The sequence below is a fragment of the Geotrypetes seraphini genome, chromosome 5 (assembly GCF_902459505.1).
Source record: "Geotrypetes seraphini chromosome 5, aGeoSer1.1, whole genome shotgun sequence".
In the NCBI taxonomy this organism is placed as follows: Eukaryota; Metazoa; Chordata; class Amphibia; order Gymnophiona; family Dermophiidae; genus Geotrypetes; species Geotrypetes seraphini.
Genome location: NC_047088.1, coordinates 188005891 through 188028222, shown reverse-complemented (window position 1 = coordinate 188028222; position 22332 = coordinate 188005891). Strand labels below are relative to the sequence as shown.

Sequence of the window (22332 nt, the reverse complement as noted above, 5' to 3'; positions counted from 1 at the left end):
TTTCTGTTGTGACATTGAAGGATTGTTCTCGGTCTTTGGTTGTGATCACAACCCGGAAGAGTGGCGTCTTTTCATTGATTCGTCAATGTTAAGCCTGAAAGCTGTTCTGTTGCACAATGGCAACGTTTATCCTTCAGTACCTGTTGGCTATGCAGCACATATGAAAGAAACATATGAGAATATGGAAATGTTACTAAAGTATGTCCAGTATACCAGGTATAACTGGAATATCTGTGGAGACCTCAAAGTCGTTGCTCTGTTACTAGGACTGCAGCTTGGCTATACAAAGTACTGCTGTTTCATCTGCGAATGGGACAGCCGAGACAGAGAGTCGCACTATTCTAGAAAGAACTGGCCACTCTGTAAAAAGTTAGTTCCAGGACAGAAAAATGTAGCACATGAATCGCTTGTTGACCCGACAAAGATATTTTTGCCTCCTCTTCACATTAAACTGGGACTCATGAAGAATTTTGTGAAAGCAATGAACAAGGAAGGGGAAGGTTTTCGTTATTTAAGACAGATGTTCCCAAGAATAACTGATGCCAAGATCAAAGAGGGTATTTTTGTTGGCCCCCAGATCAGACATGTTATGAGTGACAAGCGATTTGAAGATCTGTTAGTTGGGCCGGAAAAAATTGGCTGGAAAGCCTTGAAAGACGTTGTTGACAATTTTCTGGGCAATTACAGAGCCCCAAACTACATTCAGCTGGTAGACAAACTTCTCAAAGCATACAAGAGAATGAAGTGCAATATGTCACTCAAGATTCATTTCCTCCATTCACACTTGGACTTCTTCCCCGCAAATCTCGGTGCTGTGAGTGACGAGCACGGTGAAAGGTTTCATCAAGACATAGCTACGATGGAGAAACGATACCAGGGCAATTGGAATCCGTCAATGCTTGCCGACTATTGTTGGATGCTACAACGTGATGCACCAGACACTGAATATAAAAGAAACTCGGGAGCAAAACACTTTTAATTCTGTTTCATTTAGTCGCTTGTGCGAAACGTAAACTTGACTATATATTTTATTGTCAGTAAACATAAAAATGTCTATTTCTCATAGTTCTTACGTGATGCAGTAAAACCAAAACCATATTTGAGCATACCAAGTTGGTACCTGTCATAATCACCAAAAACTTTTCAGGAATCAAGACTTAACCAAAAAATTGTTGTGCAGTGTAATTATAGCACATTTTAATTCTCCACAACTTGCTACTACCTTTGATTTTTCCTTCCCTTTAGAAACACTATGCATGTTGTCTTTGTATCAAAAAGCACAGTTACTTACCATAACAGGTGTTATCCAGGGACAACAGGCAGATATTCTCTACATGTGGGTGATGTCACTGACGGAGCCCCCTAGTGGACGTTTTCACAAGTAGACTTGCTTGAAGACCTTCAAGCTTGCGATTGGCTCGCGCATATGCGCGTGCCCCTCCCGCCCGGTCTAGGGTATGCATCTCCTCAATGTGTCAGTTCAGATAGCTAGCAAAGAAGCCAACAATGGGGAGGTGGGTGGGTTGCGAGAATATCTGCCTGCTGACCCTGGATAACACCTGTTACGGTAAGTAACTGTGCTTTATCCCAGGACAAGCAGGCAGTATATTCTCTACATGTGGGAGACCTCCAAGCTAACCAGAATGGTATGGAGGGAGAGTTGGCAATTTAGGAGAACAGATTTTGCAAAACGGACTGGCCAAAATGGTCATCACGCCTGGAGAAAGCATCCAGACAGTAGTGCAAGGTAAACGTATGAACCGAGGACCAAGTGGCAGCCTTACAGATTTCCTCAAGTGGAGTCGATCGTAGGAAAGCAACAGACGCCGCCATCGCTCTGACATTGTGGTCCATGACTCGACCCAGCAGGGAGAGACCAGCCTGAACGTAACAAAAAGAGATACAAGCGGCCAACCAGTTAGAAATGGTCCGCTTAGGATTAGCGATTAGGATCGAAAGAGATTAACAGCTGGGGAGCAGTACGATGAGGAGCAGTGCGCTTCAAGTAGAAGGCCAGTGCACGCTTACAATCAAGAGAATGCAGAGCCATCTCTCCAGGGTGAGAATGGGGCTTCGGAAAAAACACAGGGAGAACAATGGATTGGTTGATGTGAAACTCAGAAACAACCTTAGGCAAGAACTTAGGATGGGTACGGAGCACCACCTTACCATATGGAAGACAGTGAAAGGAGGGTCCGCTACTAAGGCTTGAAGTTCACTGACCCGATGGGCAGAAGTGAGAGCAATAAGAAACACAACTTTCCAAGTAAGATACTTCCAGTGAGCCCGCGCTAGCGGCTCAAACAGAGGTTTCATGAAGCGAGCAAGGACCACGTTAAGATCCCAAACCACAGGAGGAGGTTTAAGGGGCGGATGAACGTGGAAAAGGCCCTTCATGAAGCGGGAAACCACAGGATGAACAGAGATAGGCTTCTGGTCAATCGGCTGATGAAAAGCAGCAATGGCACTAAGGTGGACTCGAACTGAGGAGGACTTGAGTCCAGCGCCAGACAAGTGTAACAGATAGTCAAGGACAGCAGATAAGGAGGCAGACAACGGCTCCTGCTGTCGAGTAGCACACCAGGAAAAGAAATGGGTCCACTTCTGATGGTAACATTGGCGAGTGGACTCCTTCAGAGACGCCTCCAGGACGTCCAGCACAGGCTGTGAGAACTGGAACGAGGGCATTAAGTCTCAAGGAATCAAGCCGTTAAGTACAGAGACTAAAGGTTGGGATGAAGCAAAGAACCCCGACTCTGCGTAAGCAGAGAAGGAAAAACAGGCAGAAGAAGAGGCTCCCTGGAACTGAGTTGCAACAGAAGGAAGAACCACAGCTGTCGGGGCCACCGAGGAGATATCAGGATCATGGTGGCACTCGTGGACTTGAGCCTGACGAGAGTCTTCAGGATCAGAGGGAATGGAGGGAACGCATACAGAAATAGGTTTGTCCAATCCAGCAGGAAAGCATCTGCCTCGAGTCTGAGTGGGGTGTAGACCCTGGAACAGAAGCGGGGCAACTTACGATTGTGGGGGGACGCGAACAGATCGACGTCCGGAGTCCACCAACAAGCAAATACCTGACGCAGGGACAAGGAATGGATGGACCATTCATGAGGCTGCAGAAGACAACTCAACTTGTCCGCCAGACAATTATGTTGGCCCTGAATGTAGACCGCTCGAAGGAATATGTAGCGGTGGATGGCCTAATCCCAGAGCTGCATCGCCTCCTGGCACAGGGACCGGGGACCCCCCTGTTTGTTGATATAATACATGGCGACCTGGTTGTCTGTGCGGACCAGCATCACTCGGTTGCGAAGAAGGTGACAAAAAGACTTCAGGGCGAGGAAGATTGCTCGAAGCTCCAGCAGATTGATGTGACAAAGTCGGTCAGCACTGGACCAAAGACCCTGAGTGCGAAGACCGAACAGATGAGCCCCCCCAAGCGTAGGCCGATGAGTCCGTAGTCAAGACCTTCTGAGGAGGAGGAGCATGAAACAGAAAACCTCTGGAAAGATTGGAAGAGAGAATCCACCAACGGAGAGACTGCCTCAACAAAGGAGTCACGACAATGAATCGAGACACAGGGTCCCGATCCTGGTTCCATTGGGACGCTAAGAGTCCATTGAGGAATACGGAGGTGAAGTCTGGCAAAAGGACTCACGTGAACCGTGGAGGCCATGTGACCTAGGAGAACCATCATGAGCCGAGCTGGAGCCGAAGACAGATGGGCTAACCTCTGGCATAAGCGAACAAGGGCCTCCTGTCGAGGCCGAAGCAAGAAGGAGAAAAGACGAGCCGTGTCCAGGACCGCTCCGATGAATTCCAGTGACTGGGACGGACAGAGCTGAGACTTGGGGAAGTTCACCACGAAGCCGAGGCTCTGAAGGAGCAAGATGGTTTTATTCGTCACTCGCAGAACTTCTTGGCGAGAAGACGCTTTGATCAACCAGTCGTCGAGGTAGGGAAACACTTGCAGGCTGCGGAGACGCAGGGCCGCAGCAACCACCACTAGACATTTTGTGAAGACCCTCGGAGAGGCCACCAGGCCGAAGGGAAGAACACGATACTGGATATGGAGATCCCCCACCCGGAATCTCAGATACCGGAGAGAGGCCGGGTGTATCAGAATGTGTGTGTACGCCTCCTTGAGGTCCAGTGAGCACAGCTAGTCCCCCTCGTCCAAGAGGGGGTACAAAATAGGAAGGGTGAGCATTCTGAACCGTTCCCTGACCAGAAACTTGTTCAGAGCGCGGAGGTCCAGGATTGGATGCAGATCCCCCGTCTTCTTGGGTACCAGAAAGTACTGGGAATAAAATCCGGTGTTCCATTGGTCCGGGGGAACCTCCTCGACCGCCTGAAGGCGAAGAAGGGCCTGAGCTTCCTGCAAAAGGAGAGGCAGCTGAGGCCAAGCAGAAGGAAACTCTCTTGGAGGCAGGTCCGGGGGTATGTGACTGAAGTGAAGGGAGTACCCCTCCTGGATGATAGAAAGCACCTAACTGTCGGTGGTAAGACTTTCCCACTGGGCATAGAAATGATGGAGGCGACCCCCGATAGGGAGGGGAGAAGGCTCCATGAGGAAGGGAGCCCGAAGGCTCGGACCGGAATTGTCAAAAAGACGGCCCAGTCCTTGCCGAAGCCGGCGGCTGGGCCTTAGGTTGACGTTGCTGATGTTGTTAAGGCCGCTTCGGGGGAGGCTGAGAGAACGCAAGAGTAGATTTCTGCAGATACCTCCAGAAAGGAATTTTGTATTGCCGAGCCGGGGGGCCTTTGGTTTAAGTTTCACCAGAGAGGCAAAGGACTGTTCGAGGTCCGATAGGCGCTTGGTGACCGCTTTGATAGACTCATCGAAGAGCTCATGATCCACACACGGGAGATTGGCAAGACGATCCTGTAAATTCGGATCCATATCCACAAGACGGAGCCAAGCGAGGCGATGCATGGCGACCGCAAAGGCCGTGACCCTCGAGGACAACTAGAAGGCGTTGTAGGCTGCCTGGAACAAATAGAGGCGGAGCTTAGAGAGAGTCTCCTCGAGGAGGTGAAACTCCCGATGCCGAGAATCCGGAACGTCCTCCCAGAACGAGCGGAGGGTGTCCACACAGAACTGGAGGTAGGACGTGAAGAGAAAATTATATTTGAGGACACAATTCGCCATTATTGAGTTTTGGTAAAGACGGCGACCAAACTTGTCCATCGTACGGCCCTCTCGGCCAGGAGGGACGGCAGCGTAAACCTTACAGGGGTTGGACTTCTTGAAGGAAGACTCAACCACCAAGAACTGATGAGAAAGCTGAGAACTCTCAAACCCCTTAACCGGAATCGTCCGGTAACGGGACTCCAACTTGGAGGGATTGGCCGTGACCGCATAGGGTCTCCAGGTTCCGGAGAAAGGTTTGCCGGAGAACCTGGTGCAAAGGCAAGCACAATGCCTCACGGGGCGGATGATCAACACCCATGTCCTCCAGATATTTCTGGGTATAACGGGACTCAGACTGGAGGTCCAGTTTCAGGGCCCTACCCATGTCAGAGATGAAATGAGTAAAGGAGGAGTGTTGAAAAGAAGACTCATCCTCCTGAGGAGACCCCGAGCGAGATCTGGGGGCAGCCGAGAAAGAGGGAGAAATTTCCCTCGAATAGTAAGCCGGGGCCTCGGAGTCCCGCGAATGGGAGACTTAAGAGGCTCTACTAAACTGTTTGGGGGGCGTCGAGGAACGACCCCGTGCTAGGTGGGCCGGGGAAGAACCCGGGGTCCGAGGAAGTAACTGGCGACGCCTCAGGGAAGACTGGGTAAAGGAAAAGTCCTCCACCGGTTTCGAAGAAGGCCCCTTAGAGGCTGGTAGCTGCCTCGATGGGGAACACAACCCCGAGTCCAACTCGAGGACAAGCGTGTGTCTAGAAGGTTTTGCGGTCGAAGACCTGCCCCGAAGGGGCGGAGAAGTCCGGAGCTTTTTAGGAGGGGCAAACCTCGACAAAGTAGCGGGGGAAAACGACCCCCTAGTCTGGAACCCTGAAAAGTTACAAGTGACTCGAGGGTGAAGAATCACTCAAGGGAACCTGGCGAATCTTGCAGGCAGGGCCTCGAGAAACGAGGGGACGCTCAGGCTGGTCAGAACGAGACTGGGTCGAGACCGAGGTCAGAGGCGTCGAAGTCGGGACCAGTTGGCTCACCACCGAGGAAAGCTGCGTGGTAAGAATAGCCTGAAGCATGTCTTCGAACATAGGCACCGAGACCAAAGGTGGTTGGGTCTTAGGTGCAGGCGTGCGCTCCTTCGGGGGCGACCTCGAGGAAGAGTATTCCCAACGTGAGGAGGCACGCTTAGAATGATGTCTCAAAGATGCCGATTAAGTGGCACTGACATGAGACTCAGAGGTAGGCTTCTTTGCCGGCACACCTGTGGAGGAAAGAGGAAACTTACCTGAGGCTGGAGTAACAGAAGAGGCCGGGGACTTCAAGGCCGAGGACTTCGAGGCTGAAGCGCCCAACGAGGGCGCCGAGGCTGAGCTCGAAGCCTGTCCTGCAGGATCCATGGGGCCAAAGAGTTGGAGAATCTTGGCCACCCTCCAACGAAGTGCCCGCAGTTGCAAAGCCACACAACGGGGGCACGACTCAGTGCGGTGCTCTGCACCCAGGCACTCCACACACCAACGATGAGGGTCGGTGATGGAGATAACCCAGTTGCACTTAGTACAGTTTTTAAACCCGGAATGAGGCCGGGACATAAGAAAAATGACGGCTGTGGCCCCACAAGGCCAGGCGGCCAGAGTAAGACCGGGAACCCGGTCAAAAAGGTACGAACCGAAAACAAATAAAAAGAAGAAAAAAGGAGAAGAGATTCAAGATGGCGATGAGAGCGGACGCCTGAGAGTGAGGCTCCCTCTCTTGTTCTCGGCCGGCGTTGCTATTTTTGTTGAACTAGCAGTTCTCTTACCTCAACATGGGTAAGAGAAAAGGAGCCCTCCGCGGCAACCCTCCAGCGGCGGTAGCGGCACCGCGTCTGGTGCAGAGCACAATTGAGGAGGCTTTGGCCCGATCGGGCGAATCAGCGGTGGCTACTTCAGGGGTGAGCCCGAATTCGTCGGGCGAACTCAGCCAGCAGCTTCGGGCGATGTTAAGCCCGGAACAGAGGCATCCACCCCCACAACCTGGAAGCAGTGCAGTACTGGGAGTTCCTGATGCATCATGGACCCGGGAGGAGTCTTTGATCCTCAGTGAAGGAGGGCTGGTAACTCCAAGTTCATCTGGAGCCGAAGAAGAAGCTGCAGTACACCGACAGCTTACCCACACTGCAGGAGAGGAGAGAGGAACTTCGGGAGGAAGTAAGATCACTTTTGGGGTGTTGGAGAAGCCTAAGGTAATTGATATGGAGGCTTTATGGCAGGCTATTTCAGTTATGGACGCTAACCTCAAAATGTCTTTTTCCACTTTAAATACTGACTATGGGACTATCCACTCTAAAGTGGAGCAACAGGGTTTGGCCCTTAAAGATTTAAATGAGAAAATAGAAAAACAGGAGTCAAGAATTTGTGGAATGGAAACATTGGACTTGGAATTAGTAAAAGAAAGAACATTTATTGCTAGAAAAATGGAAAGTTTCGAGAACCAATTAAGGAAAAATAACTTGAGACTCCTAAATTTTCCAAAATGTCCCTTAATTTCACCAATGGAGATGGCAAGAAAGTATTTCAAGGAAATTTTGCTTATTCCTATTGAAAGTTTGCCACCTATTGTTAGAGCTAATTATTTTCAAATCAAGAGACCTGTGGAAGTTTCCACTCCTAATGAGATTCAAGGGACCAACAATGAAAATATGAACTTAACAACTTTTCTGGAAAACTCCTTGGAGGTTATAACGGAAAGGAAAACCCTGTTAATAACTCTCGCTTTGGAAAGTGATAGAGAATATATATTGCGTTTGTATTTTCGTCATATTAATGATCAGTTTTTAGGTTCTAATGTTCGAATATTTCCTGATATGTCTTTAAGATCCCAGAGGCGTAGGAAAGAATTCTTGGCATTAAGGCCAAGAGTCCTTGCCTTGGGGGCAAATTTTCTATTGAAATTTCCTGTAAAATGCTTTGTCTCCTATCAGAATAAGAATTACTTGTTTTTTTGAACCTAAACAACTAGTAGGATTTATAGAATCCAAAGAGCAAGTAGTGCCTATGACTGAGAATGTATAACCTGCCATGAATGGCTGTAGCACCGCAGATAATTGCCGCTTTCTAGGTTGGATAAGATTGTTTCTATTGTTAATTTTCTTTGCTAAGAATCTCTTTTAAAAGATTGTGGACTAAATATATTGGAAGTATAAATGAATAACCAAAACACTGATTTAAGTGGAATTGGTTTATAAGTTTTCTTTTTAATAATTTATGTTAATCTGAAATACAAGTAATGTATTGCTTGTTTGTATTGATAAAATTGAATAAACAAATAAAAAAAAAAAAATAAAAAAGAAGAAAAAAAACCCAAAGACGCGAGCACAGCGACTCAAAAGAAACTAATCAAACAAGCCGCGGTGCAAGAGAGACAACAATATCGCGCGAAGCAAGGGAGCAGTGCTTCTGGCTCCGCGGAAAACAGAGAACTGAGGACATGCTGAGGAGACACATGCCCTAGACTGGGCGGGAGGAGCATGCGCGCATGTGCGGGCCAATCGCAAGCTTGAAGGTCTTCAAGCAAGTCTGATTGCGAAAACGTCCGCTAGGGGGCTCTGTCGGTGACGTCACCCACATGTAGAGAATATGCTGCCTGCTTGTCCTGGGATAATGTTTATTTCATTTCATCTCATCTTTTGTCAGGCATTCATGTTTGTTTTGTTTCATTTTTAAAAATTCTATTTCAGGTTAACATGTCATCAATAGTGTGCATTATTGAAAAACATTGTGCACAACTGACACGAGAACCCCTCCCCCCCTGAAATGTCAGGTTTTGCTATTCTATAGTACTGTCTTATTATTTGCCATAAACTCAAGACTTCAAGGCAGACTACAACAAGCGAACCTCCATATAGGAAGGGATAACACAATTCACAAAAGATTAATCTGAAGTCAGGACATATCAAATCAGCAACATTGTTCATAAACAATTAGGTTTTTAAAGTTTTACTGAATTGAGCATTTGAAGGAAACTTTTTCACCTTAAAAATAAATGATTTTCCAAAATTGATTTACAAATATTCTTCATAGTGAAAATCTAGATCTAACCTGTGGAAATCATGGCAAATTTAATCTGTAAACTATACATTGGTATTACCCTGTTTCCCTGAAAATAAGACCTATCCCAAAAATTGATGCAGAGGGAAGGTCGTGAAGCAGCCTGTTCAGAGCGCTGTCACCATTGCTGTTTTTAGAGGCCTCGGAGTGCAGGTATGTCAGTCTCATGGTGGGAGGGTTGGTGGGGTTCTGCTGCACAGGAAGGAGGGATAGAAAGATGCTGCACCATCGGAAGGGTGAGAAGGGAGGAATGATGCTGCACATGGGAGGCGGGAGAAAGGAAAGGGAAAGAATTGGGGTAGAGGAGAGGAAGGGAGAGATGACTGCTGTCCATGAAAAAAAATAAGACATTCCCCGAAACTAAGCTCTAATGCGTTTTTTTGGGACCCCAAATTAATATGTCACTATTATTTTCACGGTATGATCCCTAGTATATGTTGAGTTAGGATAAAAACTACTATTGAAAAATCTTGCACTGTAACTATGGAAAATTATAATCTGTTAACTGCATATTAGCTCTTTGGGGGAAATGGGATAGAAAAAAATTAAATAAATGAATATGCTTTTAGCAGAAAATAAAGTAAGTTGTGAGACATGTTCTAGAATCAAGCCATTTAGATTTTTATAAACTATGCAAGCTATTTTAAAATTAATATGAAAACTATTCTAAGCCAGTGCAGATTGTTTTAACAATGGGGATGCCTCACTAAATTTGCCAAGGGAAAAGATAAGAACATAAGAATTACCATACTGGGATAGACCGAAAGTCCATCAAGCCCAGTATCCTGTTTCCAACTGTGGCCAACCCAGGTCCCAAGTACCTAGCTAGATTCCAAGTTGTAAAACAGATTTTATGCTGCTTGTCCTAGGAATAAGAGGTAGATTTCCCCAAGCCATCTCAATAATGGCCTATGGACTTATCTTTTAGGAGATTATCTAAACCTTTTTTAAACCAAGCTAACAATCTCAGACAATGAATTCCAGAGTTTAATTACACATTGTGTGAAGAAATATTTTCTATGGTTTGTTTTAAATCTATTACTACTACTTATCACTTATAAAGCGCTGAAAAGAATATGCAATGCTGTACATTTTGACATTTATAGACAGTCCTTTCTTGGACTAACATAGACAGACACACACGACATATAGGGTTGGGGATGCAGAACCCAAGGTGAAAGGAGTTAGAAGATGAATGCACTCACAAAGATATGGGCTTTTAATTGGGCCTTAAACATTGCCAGAGACAGAGCCCATCACAGGGATTTGGGCAGTTTGTTCCAAGCATATGGCACAGCAAGACAGAAAGGATGGAGTCTGGAGTTGACAGTTGAAGAGAAGGAAAAGCACAGTTACTTACCGTAACAGGTGTTATCCAGGGACAGCAGGCAGATATTCTTGACTGATGGGTGACGGCACCGACGGAGCCCTGGTATGGACAATTTTAGAGTGATTGCACTCTAAGAACTTGGAAAGTTCTGGCATGCCGCACCGCGCACACGCGAGTGCCTTCCCGCCCGACAGAGGCGCACGGTCCCCAGTTATGATAAGCCAGCTAAGAAGCCAACCCGGGGAGGTGGGAGGGACGCAAGAATATCTGCCTGCTGTCCCTGGATAACACCTGTTACGGTAAGTAACTATGCTTTATCCCAGGACAAGCAGGCAGCATATTCTTGACTGATGGGTGACCTCCAAGCTAACAAAAAGAGGGATGGAGGGAAGGTTGGCCATTAGGAAAACAAATTTTGCAAAACAGATTGGCCGAAGTGTCCATCCCGTCTGGAGAATGCATCCAGACAATAATGAGATGTAAAAGTATGAACTGAGGACCAAGTAGCAGCCTTGCAGATTTCCTCAATAGGAGTGGAACGGAGGAAAGCTACAGATGCTGCCATTGCTCGGACTCTATGGGCCGTGACAGAACCTTCCAGTGTCAGTCCGGTCTGAGCATAACAGAATGAAATGCACGCTGCAAGCCAATTAGACAACGTACGTTTAGAAACAGGACGTCCCAATTTATTCGGATCAAAGGACAGAAAGAGTTGGGGAACTGATCTGTGGGGTTTCGTACGCTCTAGATAGTAAGCTAGAGCCCTTTTACAATCTAAAGTATGTAGAGCCTGTTCCCCAGAGTGAGAATGAGGTTTCGGAAAGAAAACAGGCAGAACAATGGATTGGTTGAGATGGAATTCAGAGACAACCTTAGGGAGAAACTTTGGATGTGTACGCAGAACCACCTTGTCATGGTGAAAAACCGTAAAAGGTGGATCTGCAACCAGTGCATGTAGCTCATTGACCCTCCTGGCAGAGGTAAGAGCAATAAGGAAAAGTACCTTCCAAGTGAGAAACTTGAAAGGAGTGGTAGCCAAAGGTTCAAATGGAGGCTTCATTAAGGCGGAAAGAACTACATTGAGATCCCAGATAACAGGAGGGGCTTTAAGAGGTGGTTTCACATTAAAAAGACCCCGCATGAACCTGGACACCAGGGGATGAGCTGAGAGAAGTTTTCCATGGACCGGCTCATGAAAAGCAGCAATGGCACTGAGGTGGACTCTGATGGAAGAAGACTTAAGGCCAGAGTCAGACAAAGAAAGCAAATAATCCAACAACGTCTCCACTGCCAGGGAAGTGGGATCAAGATGATGAAGAAGACACCAGGAAGAAAATCTTGTCCACTTCTGATGGTAACATTGCAGAGTGGCTGGTTTCCTGGAGGCATCTAGAATGGAACGAACAGGCTGAGACAAAAGAGTATCATGAGAGGTCAGCCCGAGAGATACCAAGCTGTCAGGTGCAGAGACTGGAGGTTGGGATGCAGAAGGGTCTCCTGATGCTGTGTAAGCAGAGAAGGAAACAGAGGAAGAAGAAAAGGTTCCCTGGAACTGAGTTGAAGTAGAAGGGAGAACCAATGTTGCCTGGGCCACCTCGGAGCAATCAGAATCATGGTGGCTCGTTCCCTCTTGAGCTTGAACAAGGTTCTCAACATGAGAGGTAGAGGAGGGAAAGCGTACAGGAACAGATTGGACCAGTCGAGGAGAAATGCATCCGCTGCCAGACGGTGAGGAGAGTAGAGTCTGGAGCAGAATAGGGGCAGCTGGTGATTGTGAGGAGCTGCAAAGAGGTCTATCTGAGGAGTGCCCCATTGAGCGAAGATAGACTGTAGAGTTACAGGATCGAGTGTCCACTCGTGAGGTTGGAGAATTCTGCTGAGCTTGTCCGCTAAGGAATTCTGTTCTCCCTGAATGTAGATAGCTTTCAGGAAGAGATGGTGAGCTGTGGCCCAAGACCAGATCTTCTGGGCTTCCTGGCACAAGAGGCGAGAGCCTGTCCCACCTTGCTTGTTGATGTAGTACATGGCCACTTGATTGTCTGTGCACAGCAGAAGGACCTGAGGAAAGAGAAGATGTTGGAAGGCCTTGAGGGCATAAAACATCGCTCTGAGTTCCAGGAAATTGATGTGATGCTTCTTTTCCTGGGCTGTCCAAAGACCTTGAGTCTGGAACTCGTTCAGATGAGCTCCCCATGCATAAGGAGAGGCGTCGGTGGTGATGACTAGTTGATGAGGAGGTAGATGGAACAGAAGACCTCTGGATAGATTTGAGGATACCAACCACCATTGTAGAGACTGACGAAGAGATGATGTCACAGATATGTGTCGTGAGCAAGGATCTGTCGCTTGGGACCACTGAGTAGCAAGGGTCCATTGAGGAGTGCGCAGGTGAAGACGTGCGAGGGGTGTGACATGGACTGTGGATGCCATGTGACCCAAGAGTATCATCATTTGTTTGACAGAGATGGAATGTTGTGGAAGCACCTGCCGACATAGAGACTGAAGGGTCTGAAGACGGTTGGATGGTAGGAATGCTCTCATGAGGAGTGTGTCCAGTATCGCTCCAATGAATTGAAGTCTCTGAGTGGGGATGAGATGAGACTTGGGTAGATTGATCTCGAATCCCAGTATTCGTAGAAACAGGATGGCTTGGTTGGTGGCCAGGAGTACTGCTTGAGCGGATGTGGCCTTGATTAACCAGTCGTCCAGGTAAGGAAATACCTGAAGGTGGTGAGATCGTAGAAATGCAGCTACCACAATAAGACATTTGGTGAACACCCTTGGAGAAGAAGCAAGACCGAAGGGCAGCACCTTGTATTGGTAATGACAATGATTGATCATGAAGCGGAGATACCGTCTGGAGGTTATATTGATCGGTATGTGAGTGTATGCCTCTTTGAGATCGAGGGAGCATAGCCAGTCGTCTTGATTGAGAAGAGGATAAAGAATGGCTAAGGAAAGCATCTTGAATTTTTCCTTTACCAGATGTTTGTTGAGATCGCGAAGATCCAGAATTGGTCTGAGATCTCCTGTTTTTTTGGGAACTAGAAAATAATGGGAGTAGAACCCCTGCCCCTTTTGATCTATAGGAACTTCTTCTATAGCGTTCAGAAGGAGGAGGGATTGAACTTCTTGAATAAGGAGGGCAGATTGAGGACTGTTCAAAGCAGACTCTTTTGGCAGGCTTTGGGGCGGAAGAGTCTGAAAGTTGAGAGAGTAGCCGTGGCGGATGATGTTGAGGACCCATTGGTCCGAAGTAATAACTTCCCACCGGCTGAGGAACAGAGAAAGACGACCTCCTATAGGTTGAGGCAGGAGAGCAGATATAGGAGTACTGGCTATACTTTGGAGAATTAAGTCAAAAGGGCTGTGTCTTCTGCTGTGGAGGTGGCTTCACAGGTTGCTGTTGCTGTTGTTGTCTTGGAGGCTGCCGTTGTTGCTGCCGTTGACGCCTGGGTTGCTGAGCAGTTGCTGGTAATGGGCGAGCTGTGAAGCGGCGTTGATAGGCCGACTGTTGCCTAAAAGGCCTTGTTGGAGGAGGCTTTTTCTTATTTTTCAGCAGGGTATCCCAGCGAGTCTCATGAGCAGAGAGCTTTTGAGTAGTCGAGTCCATGGATTCCCCAAAAAGCTCATCCCCTAGGCACGGGGCGTTGGCTAACCGATCTTGATGATTAACATCAAGTTCGGACACCCGAAGCCACAGGCTAGGCGACGCATTGCCACAGACATTGCTGTCGCTCTGGATGTAAATTCGAAGGTGTCGTAAATGGACCTAACCATGAACTTACGCAGTTGAAACAGAGACGACAAACAATGGTGAAAGGATTGTTGTTTGCGTTGAGGAAGGTACTTCTCAAAGGAAGCCATGGTGGTAAGGAGATGTTTCAGGTAGAAAGAAAAATGAAAAGCATAATTACCAGCTCTATTTGCCAACATTGCATTTTGGTAGAGCCTCTTACCAAATTTATCCATGGCTTTACCCTCTCTGCCAGGAGGTACAGAAGCATATACACTGGCTCCTGAAGATTTTTTAAGGGTAGATTCGACAAGTAAAGATTCGTGTGGAAGTTGAGGTTTGTCGAACCCAGGAATGGGAATTACTTTATATAAAGAATCTAATTTACGTGGGGCCCCTGGAACCGTTAAGGGAGTCTCTAAATTCTTGTAGAAAGTCTCCCTCAAGATGTCATGAAGAGGGAGTTTTAAAAATTCCTTTGGAAGTTGGTCAAAGTCAAGAGCATCTAAAAAAGCTTTAGACTTTTTGGACTCAGCCTCCAAAGGAATAGACAAAGAGTCACACATATCTTTCAGAAAACTGGAGAAAGATGAAGTGTCATGCCTAGAGGATGGGTCAGGCATAGCAGAATCATCCTCATCTGAGGAACATTCACCTTCAGAGAGAAAGGGTTCCTCTGAATCTCCCCACAGATCAGGATCCCTGACATGGGAAGTACGGTCCCGAGACTCTGGAGTAGATGGTTCTACGTGTCGGGTTTTGCGCACCGACTTACCCGACCTCATCGATACCGAGCCAGGAGATGTAATCGGTGGCACCGGTGCCGAAGTCTGCACCGACTGATGTTGAGCTCTCGGCTCCGGTGCGAGGAGTGGCATCGATACCGATGAGGTCGAGTGAAGCGGTACCGAAACAGTGGATGCAGATAGTACAGGCTGTTCCACTATCGGTACCGGCTCAGTGCGGACCGGCACCGGAAGGTTCGGTGCCAGGATAGCTGGAAGGAGCTGTTGTAATTGCTCCTTGAGCTGCACCTGGAGAATGGCCGCAATACGGTCATCCAGGGATGGCACCGGTACCGCCTTTTTCTTCTGCGGTACCTGCGGTGCCGCTCGACGCCCCGGAGATGAGGAGCCCGATGTCGAGGGACTCACCTCGATAGGGGCGGAGCGCTTCCGCTGGCGCCTCACAGTCGGCAGGTTTGGGCTCACTGCACTCGAGACCGGAGGACGCTCCAGCGGGGAAGGCTTCTTAGCCGGCTTACCTGAATGCTGGGACGCCGGTGCGGTATCGCGCGGCATCGAAGAAGAGGGTGCCGACTGAACTGGTGCCGAAGCCGGAGTCGATGGAACGGGGTCGGACATCTCGGCACCGAACAGTAATCGCTGTTGTATTTGGCGATTTTTCAAGGTTCGTTTTTTAAGTGTGGCACAGCGGGTGCAGGTGGAGGCCTGATGCTCAGGACCCAAACACTGTAAGCACCAGTTGTGTGGGTCCGTGAGAGATATAGGCCGAGCACACCGCTGGCACTTTTTAAACCCTGGCTGAGGGGGCATGAACGTAAAAACGGCTTCAGCCAAATCGAAGGCCGAGGCCTCGATGGTGGCAGAAGGCCCCGCCGGGGAAAAACCAAATTTGACTAAAAAAAGAAAAGTTTTTTTTTTTTTTTTTTTTTACAAAAATTAAAGAAAAGGAAAAAGGCAAAAAAGCCAAAAAGGTTTACGCGAGTGGGAAGGCAAGTCAAAAAAATTTTCAACAGCCGTTGAAAAACGCGTCTTCTTAGCTCCGTGGAAACTAAGAAACTGGGGACCGCGCGCCTCTGTCGGGCGGGAAGGCACTCGCGCGTGCGCGGTGCGGCATGCCAGAACTTTCCAAGTTCTTAGAGTGCAATCACTCTAAAATTGTCCGTACTGGGGCTCCGTCGGTGCCGTCACCCATCAGTCAAGAATATGCTGCCTGCTTGTCCTGGGATAACAGATAGGAGGGATTTACCAGCTGAGCAGAGCTCATGGGGGGGGGGATCATAGGAGGAGATAAGTGAAGAGAGATCGTGAGAGGCATCTGAGTGAGTGCATTTGTAGGTCAGTAAGAGGAGTTTGAATTGTAGTCCAAAATGGATGGAAAGTCAATGAAGTGACTTTAGGAGAGAGGTAATGTGAGTATAGCAAAGTAGAACGAGTACAGGTGTTGACACGGTGTTCAGAGCCCAAACACTGCAAACACCAATTATGGGGGCCAGTGTTTGAGACAGGGCACTGGCACTGACATCACTTTTTGAACCCACTTAAAAGTTTCTACATCGACAGAAAAATTTCGGTGGCTAAATTAAACTCAATGATGAGGAAAAAAAAGGCTTAAGAGGTCCAACTGAGGTACACAGAAAAAGAAAATAAAATTATATATACAGTGTGTGTGTGTATATATATATATATATATATATATATATATATATATATGTTTTTTTTGGTACAGATCAAACAAGAAAACAATAGCCGAAGGAAAAAACATTGATGGGAAGGCAATGCATGATGGACAGTCCAGAAAAAAGCACTTCTTTGCTCTGCTGTTAATGAAGAACTAAGGTACCACAAGCTTGCGGCAGATGGGAAGGCACTCGCGCATGCACGCTGCAGGTTTCTAAGGCAACACACTTTTACCACAGTTTGTACTGGGCTCCGTGGATGACGTCACCCACATGTGAGAACATGCTGCCTGATTGTCCTAGGATAATTAAGTTGCCACTGACAAAATTTATTTTTTAAATTTGTAAAAAGATCAGTGAATATTGGCTAAAACAATTGCTGAGACACTACAGTTATCCAGGGAATATGTTGGGTGTATAATCCATGAGTAACTGGGTATGCAGAAGCTGTCAGCCAAGTGAGTGCCCAAATGTTTGAATACTGATGAGAAACAACATCAAATGGACACTTCCCAGTTGATTTTGCAGCATTTTCAGTGAGCTGGTGCCAACATTTTGGAATATTTTTAAAATTTGTAGACCGCTTATATCTAAGCAGTTTCCATAAAAACATACATAGTATTCAAACAAACAGCACAAATCAAAGATTATGACCATTACATCAAAAATTAACCTCTCATTATTCTAAACTATAATATATCATCATCATAAAGTCAGGCCTTTCCCTTCTTGTCTTTCACACAATCAGATGGCTCTTACTATAACCATAACAGTGGAACAATGCATGTTAGAAGAACATAATATCGTAAAAATTTGATATCAAAATCTTGGTTCTCACTTTCTTTCAATTTCACATGATCTTATTCTTCCCAACTTGATGAAATGAGGTCAATTTCCTCCCATCATATAGCACATGAAGGCATCCACAAATAATTGTGTTTTCAACATTTTCTTAAAGGTCAAACAATCCATACAAAGCCTCAAGATTCCAGGAGCTCCTGATTAGATAAGGCCCGACTTAGTGCAGGAAGAGGCGGTCAGAGCATATCACAAGTGATTTCCTGCACTCTCAGCACTCCGGCTGTTCTCCTGCTGCCCTCTCCCGCTGCCCTCTTCAGGCTCCCCCATGAAAAACCGTATTCGAGGTTTTTTGAGATTCATGGGGGTTCCTGGAACGGAACCCCCGCGAATATCGGGGGAGTACTGTACACCAATGAAATGTTTTTATATATAGGAAAGGACTATCATATAATTCAATTCTTCCCATATGAATTCAGGGAAAGGATAAAGATACAATATAATCATCAGTCCTTAATGCAAAAGTATTCATATAAGCACCCAATGTGGGCAGTGATTATTACAAAAAAATAACTTCTGAATAACTTAACTTTGTAAAAGTTGGACCACATACACTCAGAATGATTGGGATTGGAAGTATGATCCAGAACTCAATTATAATTGAGCCCTAACAGAGTGACTGGATGGCCTGAAAAATGATCATATCAGTGGCTACTGGGACCGTTGTAGCATCTAAACTTGAGCTGCCTCTATAAGGTCCTTCTAAATAACTTAGTCCTTTTACTAAGGCGCGCTAGTGCATCTTAGCATGCACTTAATGCTAACGCGTCCATTATATCCTATGGACGCATTAGCATTTAGCGCTCGCTAAGACGCACTAGTGTGCCTTAGTAAAAGGACCCCTAAGTTATTTAGAAGATATTTTCGGGAATAATCATGGATCACAATGGGTGCTTTTGAACAAACACTTTGCCAATGATTATATCTTTATCCCTTCCCTGAATTTATGTGGGGAGAATTGTATTATATGATAGATAGATTTTTTTTTTTTAAATGCAGTATTTATCATCTGAATTTTGTTTGCTGTGTTTACCTTTATAAAACAGACACTTTTTGAAAAAAAAAAAAAAAAATCCCTCACTAAGACATTTCCTTTAACTTGAAAGTAAAAATTTTCTTACATCTCTAAGTGCTTCCTGTGCCAATGAGCGGAATGAAAGGATCACGCCAATAATGGTCATTCTCTTCAAAACACTGTCAACAGCTATTGATTAAAAAGAAAATCTATGAATTTCACATGTATAAAATTTGTTTTACAAGTTTATTTAAAATTTTCTATCCCACCCTAGGGAGAACCTTCAGGGTGGCTTACAGCCTAAAACAGATCATAACAAGAATACATTATAAAATAAAATCAACATAAAATTAAGGTTCAGGGGACAGAACTACAAAAAATTAATAGGAAGTAACATTGGGAACGTTCTTCTGTTTTCCATGATACCAGCAGCGCTACCCATTAAACCTGAGAGTATGCTTCGGAAAAAAGATATGTTTTCAAATTTTCCTTAAACTTGTCTACGGAAGTTATTGATTTAAGTGTTAATCTTTTCCTATCGTGTGTCCCGGATGACGGGATATTCCAAAAATGACATAGACAGTTGATAAACAGTCTGTATGGACTAATAAAGAGACAGGAACACAAAATATTTGAATTTACGACTTATTTACATTATGTTTACAATAGCCGTAAATGATAAAGGTGAATAATACAAAACTTTGCTAAAATAATTATGATTGGAACCAGCGTAATGTAAAATTTATTACGATAGGAAAAGGTTAAAGGTATGGAGTTCTAATATTTTGGGCCATTGACAGAGAAAATTGCTTCTCTGACATGTTAATGGATTATCTCTTTATGCAATGGAATTATAAGTAGTTGCTTAGATCTTAGATTTTTTTCCAGATGTGTATAGGCTTAGCAAGTTTTCTGTATTTTTGTCCAAAGGATCTATGCAGTTTACTAATGTGTGTATGCCATGTCATCAAATCACATTCTGTCATAATAAAGTCATGTATTATTAGCTGCTGGGATGTCTTCCAGTATTTGTTCCATGCATTCACATATCATATCTTGCAATAGTTAAGTGAAAATATATTTCAGATTTCCTTCTAAAAGTTTGATTAATTTTCCTGATAAGAAAGATGTTTTCTTTGAGCAGGATTAGTTGGACCAACTGTTAATAGAGAAGGAAGTTAAATAATGTGATTTAAGAGGGGATCAATGTATTGAGATCACCTAGTAGTTATCCAGGAATGTGATCCTTATTGGATTTTGTTGATTTTGATTTCTTTATTAAATACTACTTTTTATATGCTCTCTTCTTTCTTCTGTGATGTGGCCTAGATTGTTTTACTAACACTAAACTGTGTAACATACTTAATTCCAAAATAAAAAGAAAAAAGTAAATATATTTCAGAAATGCTTAGAAAATAATTTTTTAAAACCCCCATGGGACAGCTTGGTTAGGTATATACCCCTGTAAAACGTGTGTGTGTGTGTGTGTTAAGTACATCAACTCATGTTTGAGTCCTAGCGACTTAATGCACTTCTGTAGCAATATTAAATGCTTTAAATTCTGGCAAAACCAACTGCTCAATAGCAGAAACCATATGGATTGATTCTACCTCTTTATACTGTGCTGATTCACAAATAGGGAAAAAATTCAGCAGTTCCTGTTTGTTTTCTCTGCTGGGATGGTACATTTCAAAGCAAAGACTCACCTATCAAAACAAGGAATAGCAAAAGAACTCTAAACCAAAGTTGTAAAAAGGCACAGATCTTTACCAGGGGAACAACCAAAAGGCCCACGGCAAATTTGAAAAAGGTAAAACTTTCAATAGCCAAAACTGGCCAACGTGTGCACATGAGAATAATATTCCAAGTACTCAATAAATCTAACCTGTATGGTAGATGGCAGGGAGAAATCATGTTTGAAGCTTGCGAAGCAACACTCAGGAAGTACTAGAATCATGGCAAAATGTTGCATGGTCCAACTAAACTAAAATAAAACTTTCTGATCTAAATGTGAAGCATTATGTTCTGCGGCTCAAGGATCGCTCTCCAGCGATCCGTGCAGTCGGTGGGGGACATGCCTCCAATCGACCCCATTTGCATGAGGACGCGTTGAGAATTTGTCAGCCTGCCATGGATCGCCATGGATCAGACAAGTTAGTGAATCTAGCTCCTAGTCGCTCATTGAGATCTTTAAATGACAATAGAGCAGCTGTTCCCCATATCTCAAAGGCTCACTATACCTAAATATGACACTTTAATCCATAAAAGACATTATTCTGTAACATATATGTGGGAGATAACCATGCCATGCCCATATTAATGCCCCCTAGTGCCCAACTAGCACTTATACACAAATCTGCAACATTCATGTGCATAAGTGCTAGTATTCTATAATCTGAATGCAGTGTTTACATTTAGGGGCTCACATTATAAAACGAAGAATGTATATACATCTTTACATATACAGTGGAACCTTGGTTTACGAGCATAATTCGTTCCAGAAGCATGCTCGTAAACCAAATTGCTCGTATATCAAAGCAAGTTTCCCCATAGGAAGTAAGGGAAACTCCCTTGATTGGTTCCACCCCCCCCATGAGGCCACGGGTGCTGCTCCACCCCCCCCACTCAAGTTTCAAGTTTACTAAGAAAAATTTTATACCACTTATTCAAATTTCTAAGCGGTGTACAGCAATAATAAAAGAGAAATCATTAAAAGAAACAAAACTAATTAATGTTAAAATATTATACAGTACAATATCAAGTTAGTAGACTTTAACATAAACACATATACTAACTGAACACAATTGGGAAAGTAGGACCGAACTACAATAATTTAAGATAAAGCACACTTAGGGATAAAACAACAGGTAGGGAAAGGGACTATCATTAATTTAGTCCTAAAAAGGACAGTTTTATCCAAAAGCATCCTCAAATAAAAATGTTTTCAGTTTTGCTTTAAACTGCTTTATCGAGGTTTCCACACGTAAGTGATTGGGCAATGAATTCCATAGGGTGGGTGCAGTAACAGTGAAATTATTAGATCAACGTATTAATTAATTTCAAAGACGGTACAACTAAAAGGTTTTGTGATATGGAACGAAGAGATTTAGCGGGGTGATAAGGAGTAAGCAGTCTATCAATAAACTCCCCCCCCCGCAAGTTCCCCCCCCGAGAACTGGCATCGCACCTCCCCGCTCGAACCGGCATCGCTCCTGCCCGCTCCCGTCCCCCCGAGAATCGGCATCACACCCCCGTGCTGGAAGCGGCATCCTCCGCCCGCCCAAACAAGCCCCTTACCTCATCTGGCACGCAGCACCAATCCACAGGATGTGCCGGTGCCAGTGAATGAAGATCCCGCCTCTTGTTTTGGCTGGGCTTTGAGCTTTTTGATCCCTAAGTCTGAAATGCAAGGTATGTGCAGATACTCACATGACAATCTTTTGAAGAGTGCTGCCATCTGTTCTGGTTTGTCAAAGCTGGTCCTCATCTGCGTTAGCACATCAACATTCTCCACCACGAGTTTCTGAAGATAATCAGGAAGAAACATAATATGCAAATGAGAAGATAGACAGACTTCAGGACATTTTAATATGTAAACAGGAGAAAATTAACAGATATTTTCATGTTTTTTCCTTACACATTACAAGGTTAGACACCATAAGGTTACTGTATTCTTTACTATGAAGATAAGGATTATTTAAGGAAATTTAAAAAAAAATTAAAATCAAGAATGTATTCTTGAACAGGAAAATACA

The 22332-nt window shown here is 45.1% G+C and overlaps 1 protein-coding gene across 2 annotated transcripts in view; it reads right to left on the bottom strand.

Moving 5' to 3' along the window:
- Window positions 1-22332, bottom strand: part of NCKAP1 (NCK associated protein 1) — a 268727-nt gene that overhangs the window by 41231 nt on the left and 205164 nt on the right. For both annotated transcript variants that reach the window (XM_033944817.1, XM_033944818.1), the window contains 2 exons: window positions 22007-22100; window positions 18684-18766 (listed from right to left, as the gene is read on the bottom strand). In XM_033944817.1, coding sequence (XP_033800708.1) covers window positions 18684-18766; window positions 22007-22100 — 177 coding nt within the window. The remainder of the gene's footprint in view (window positions 1-18683; window positions 18767-22006; window positions 22101-22332) is intronic.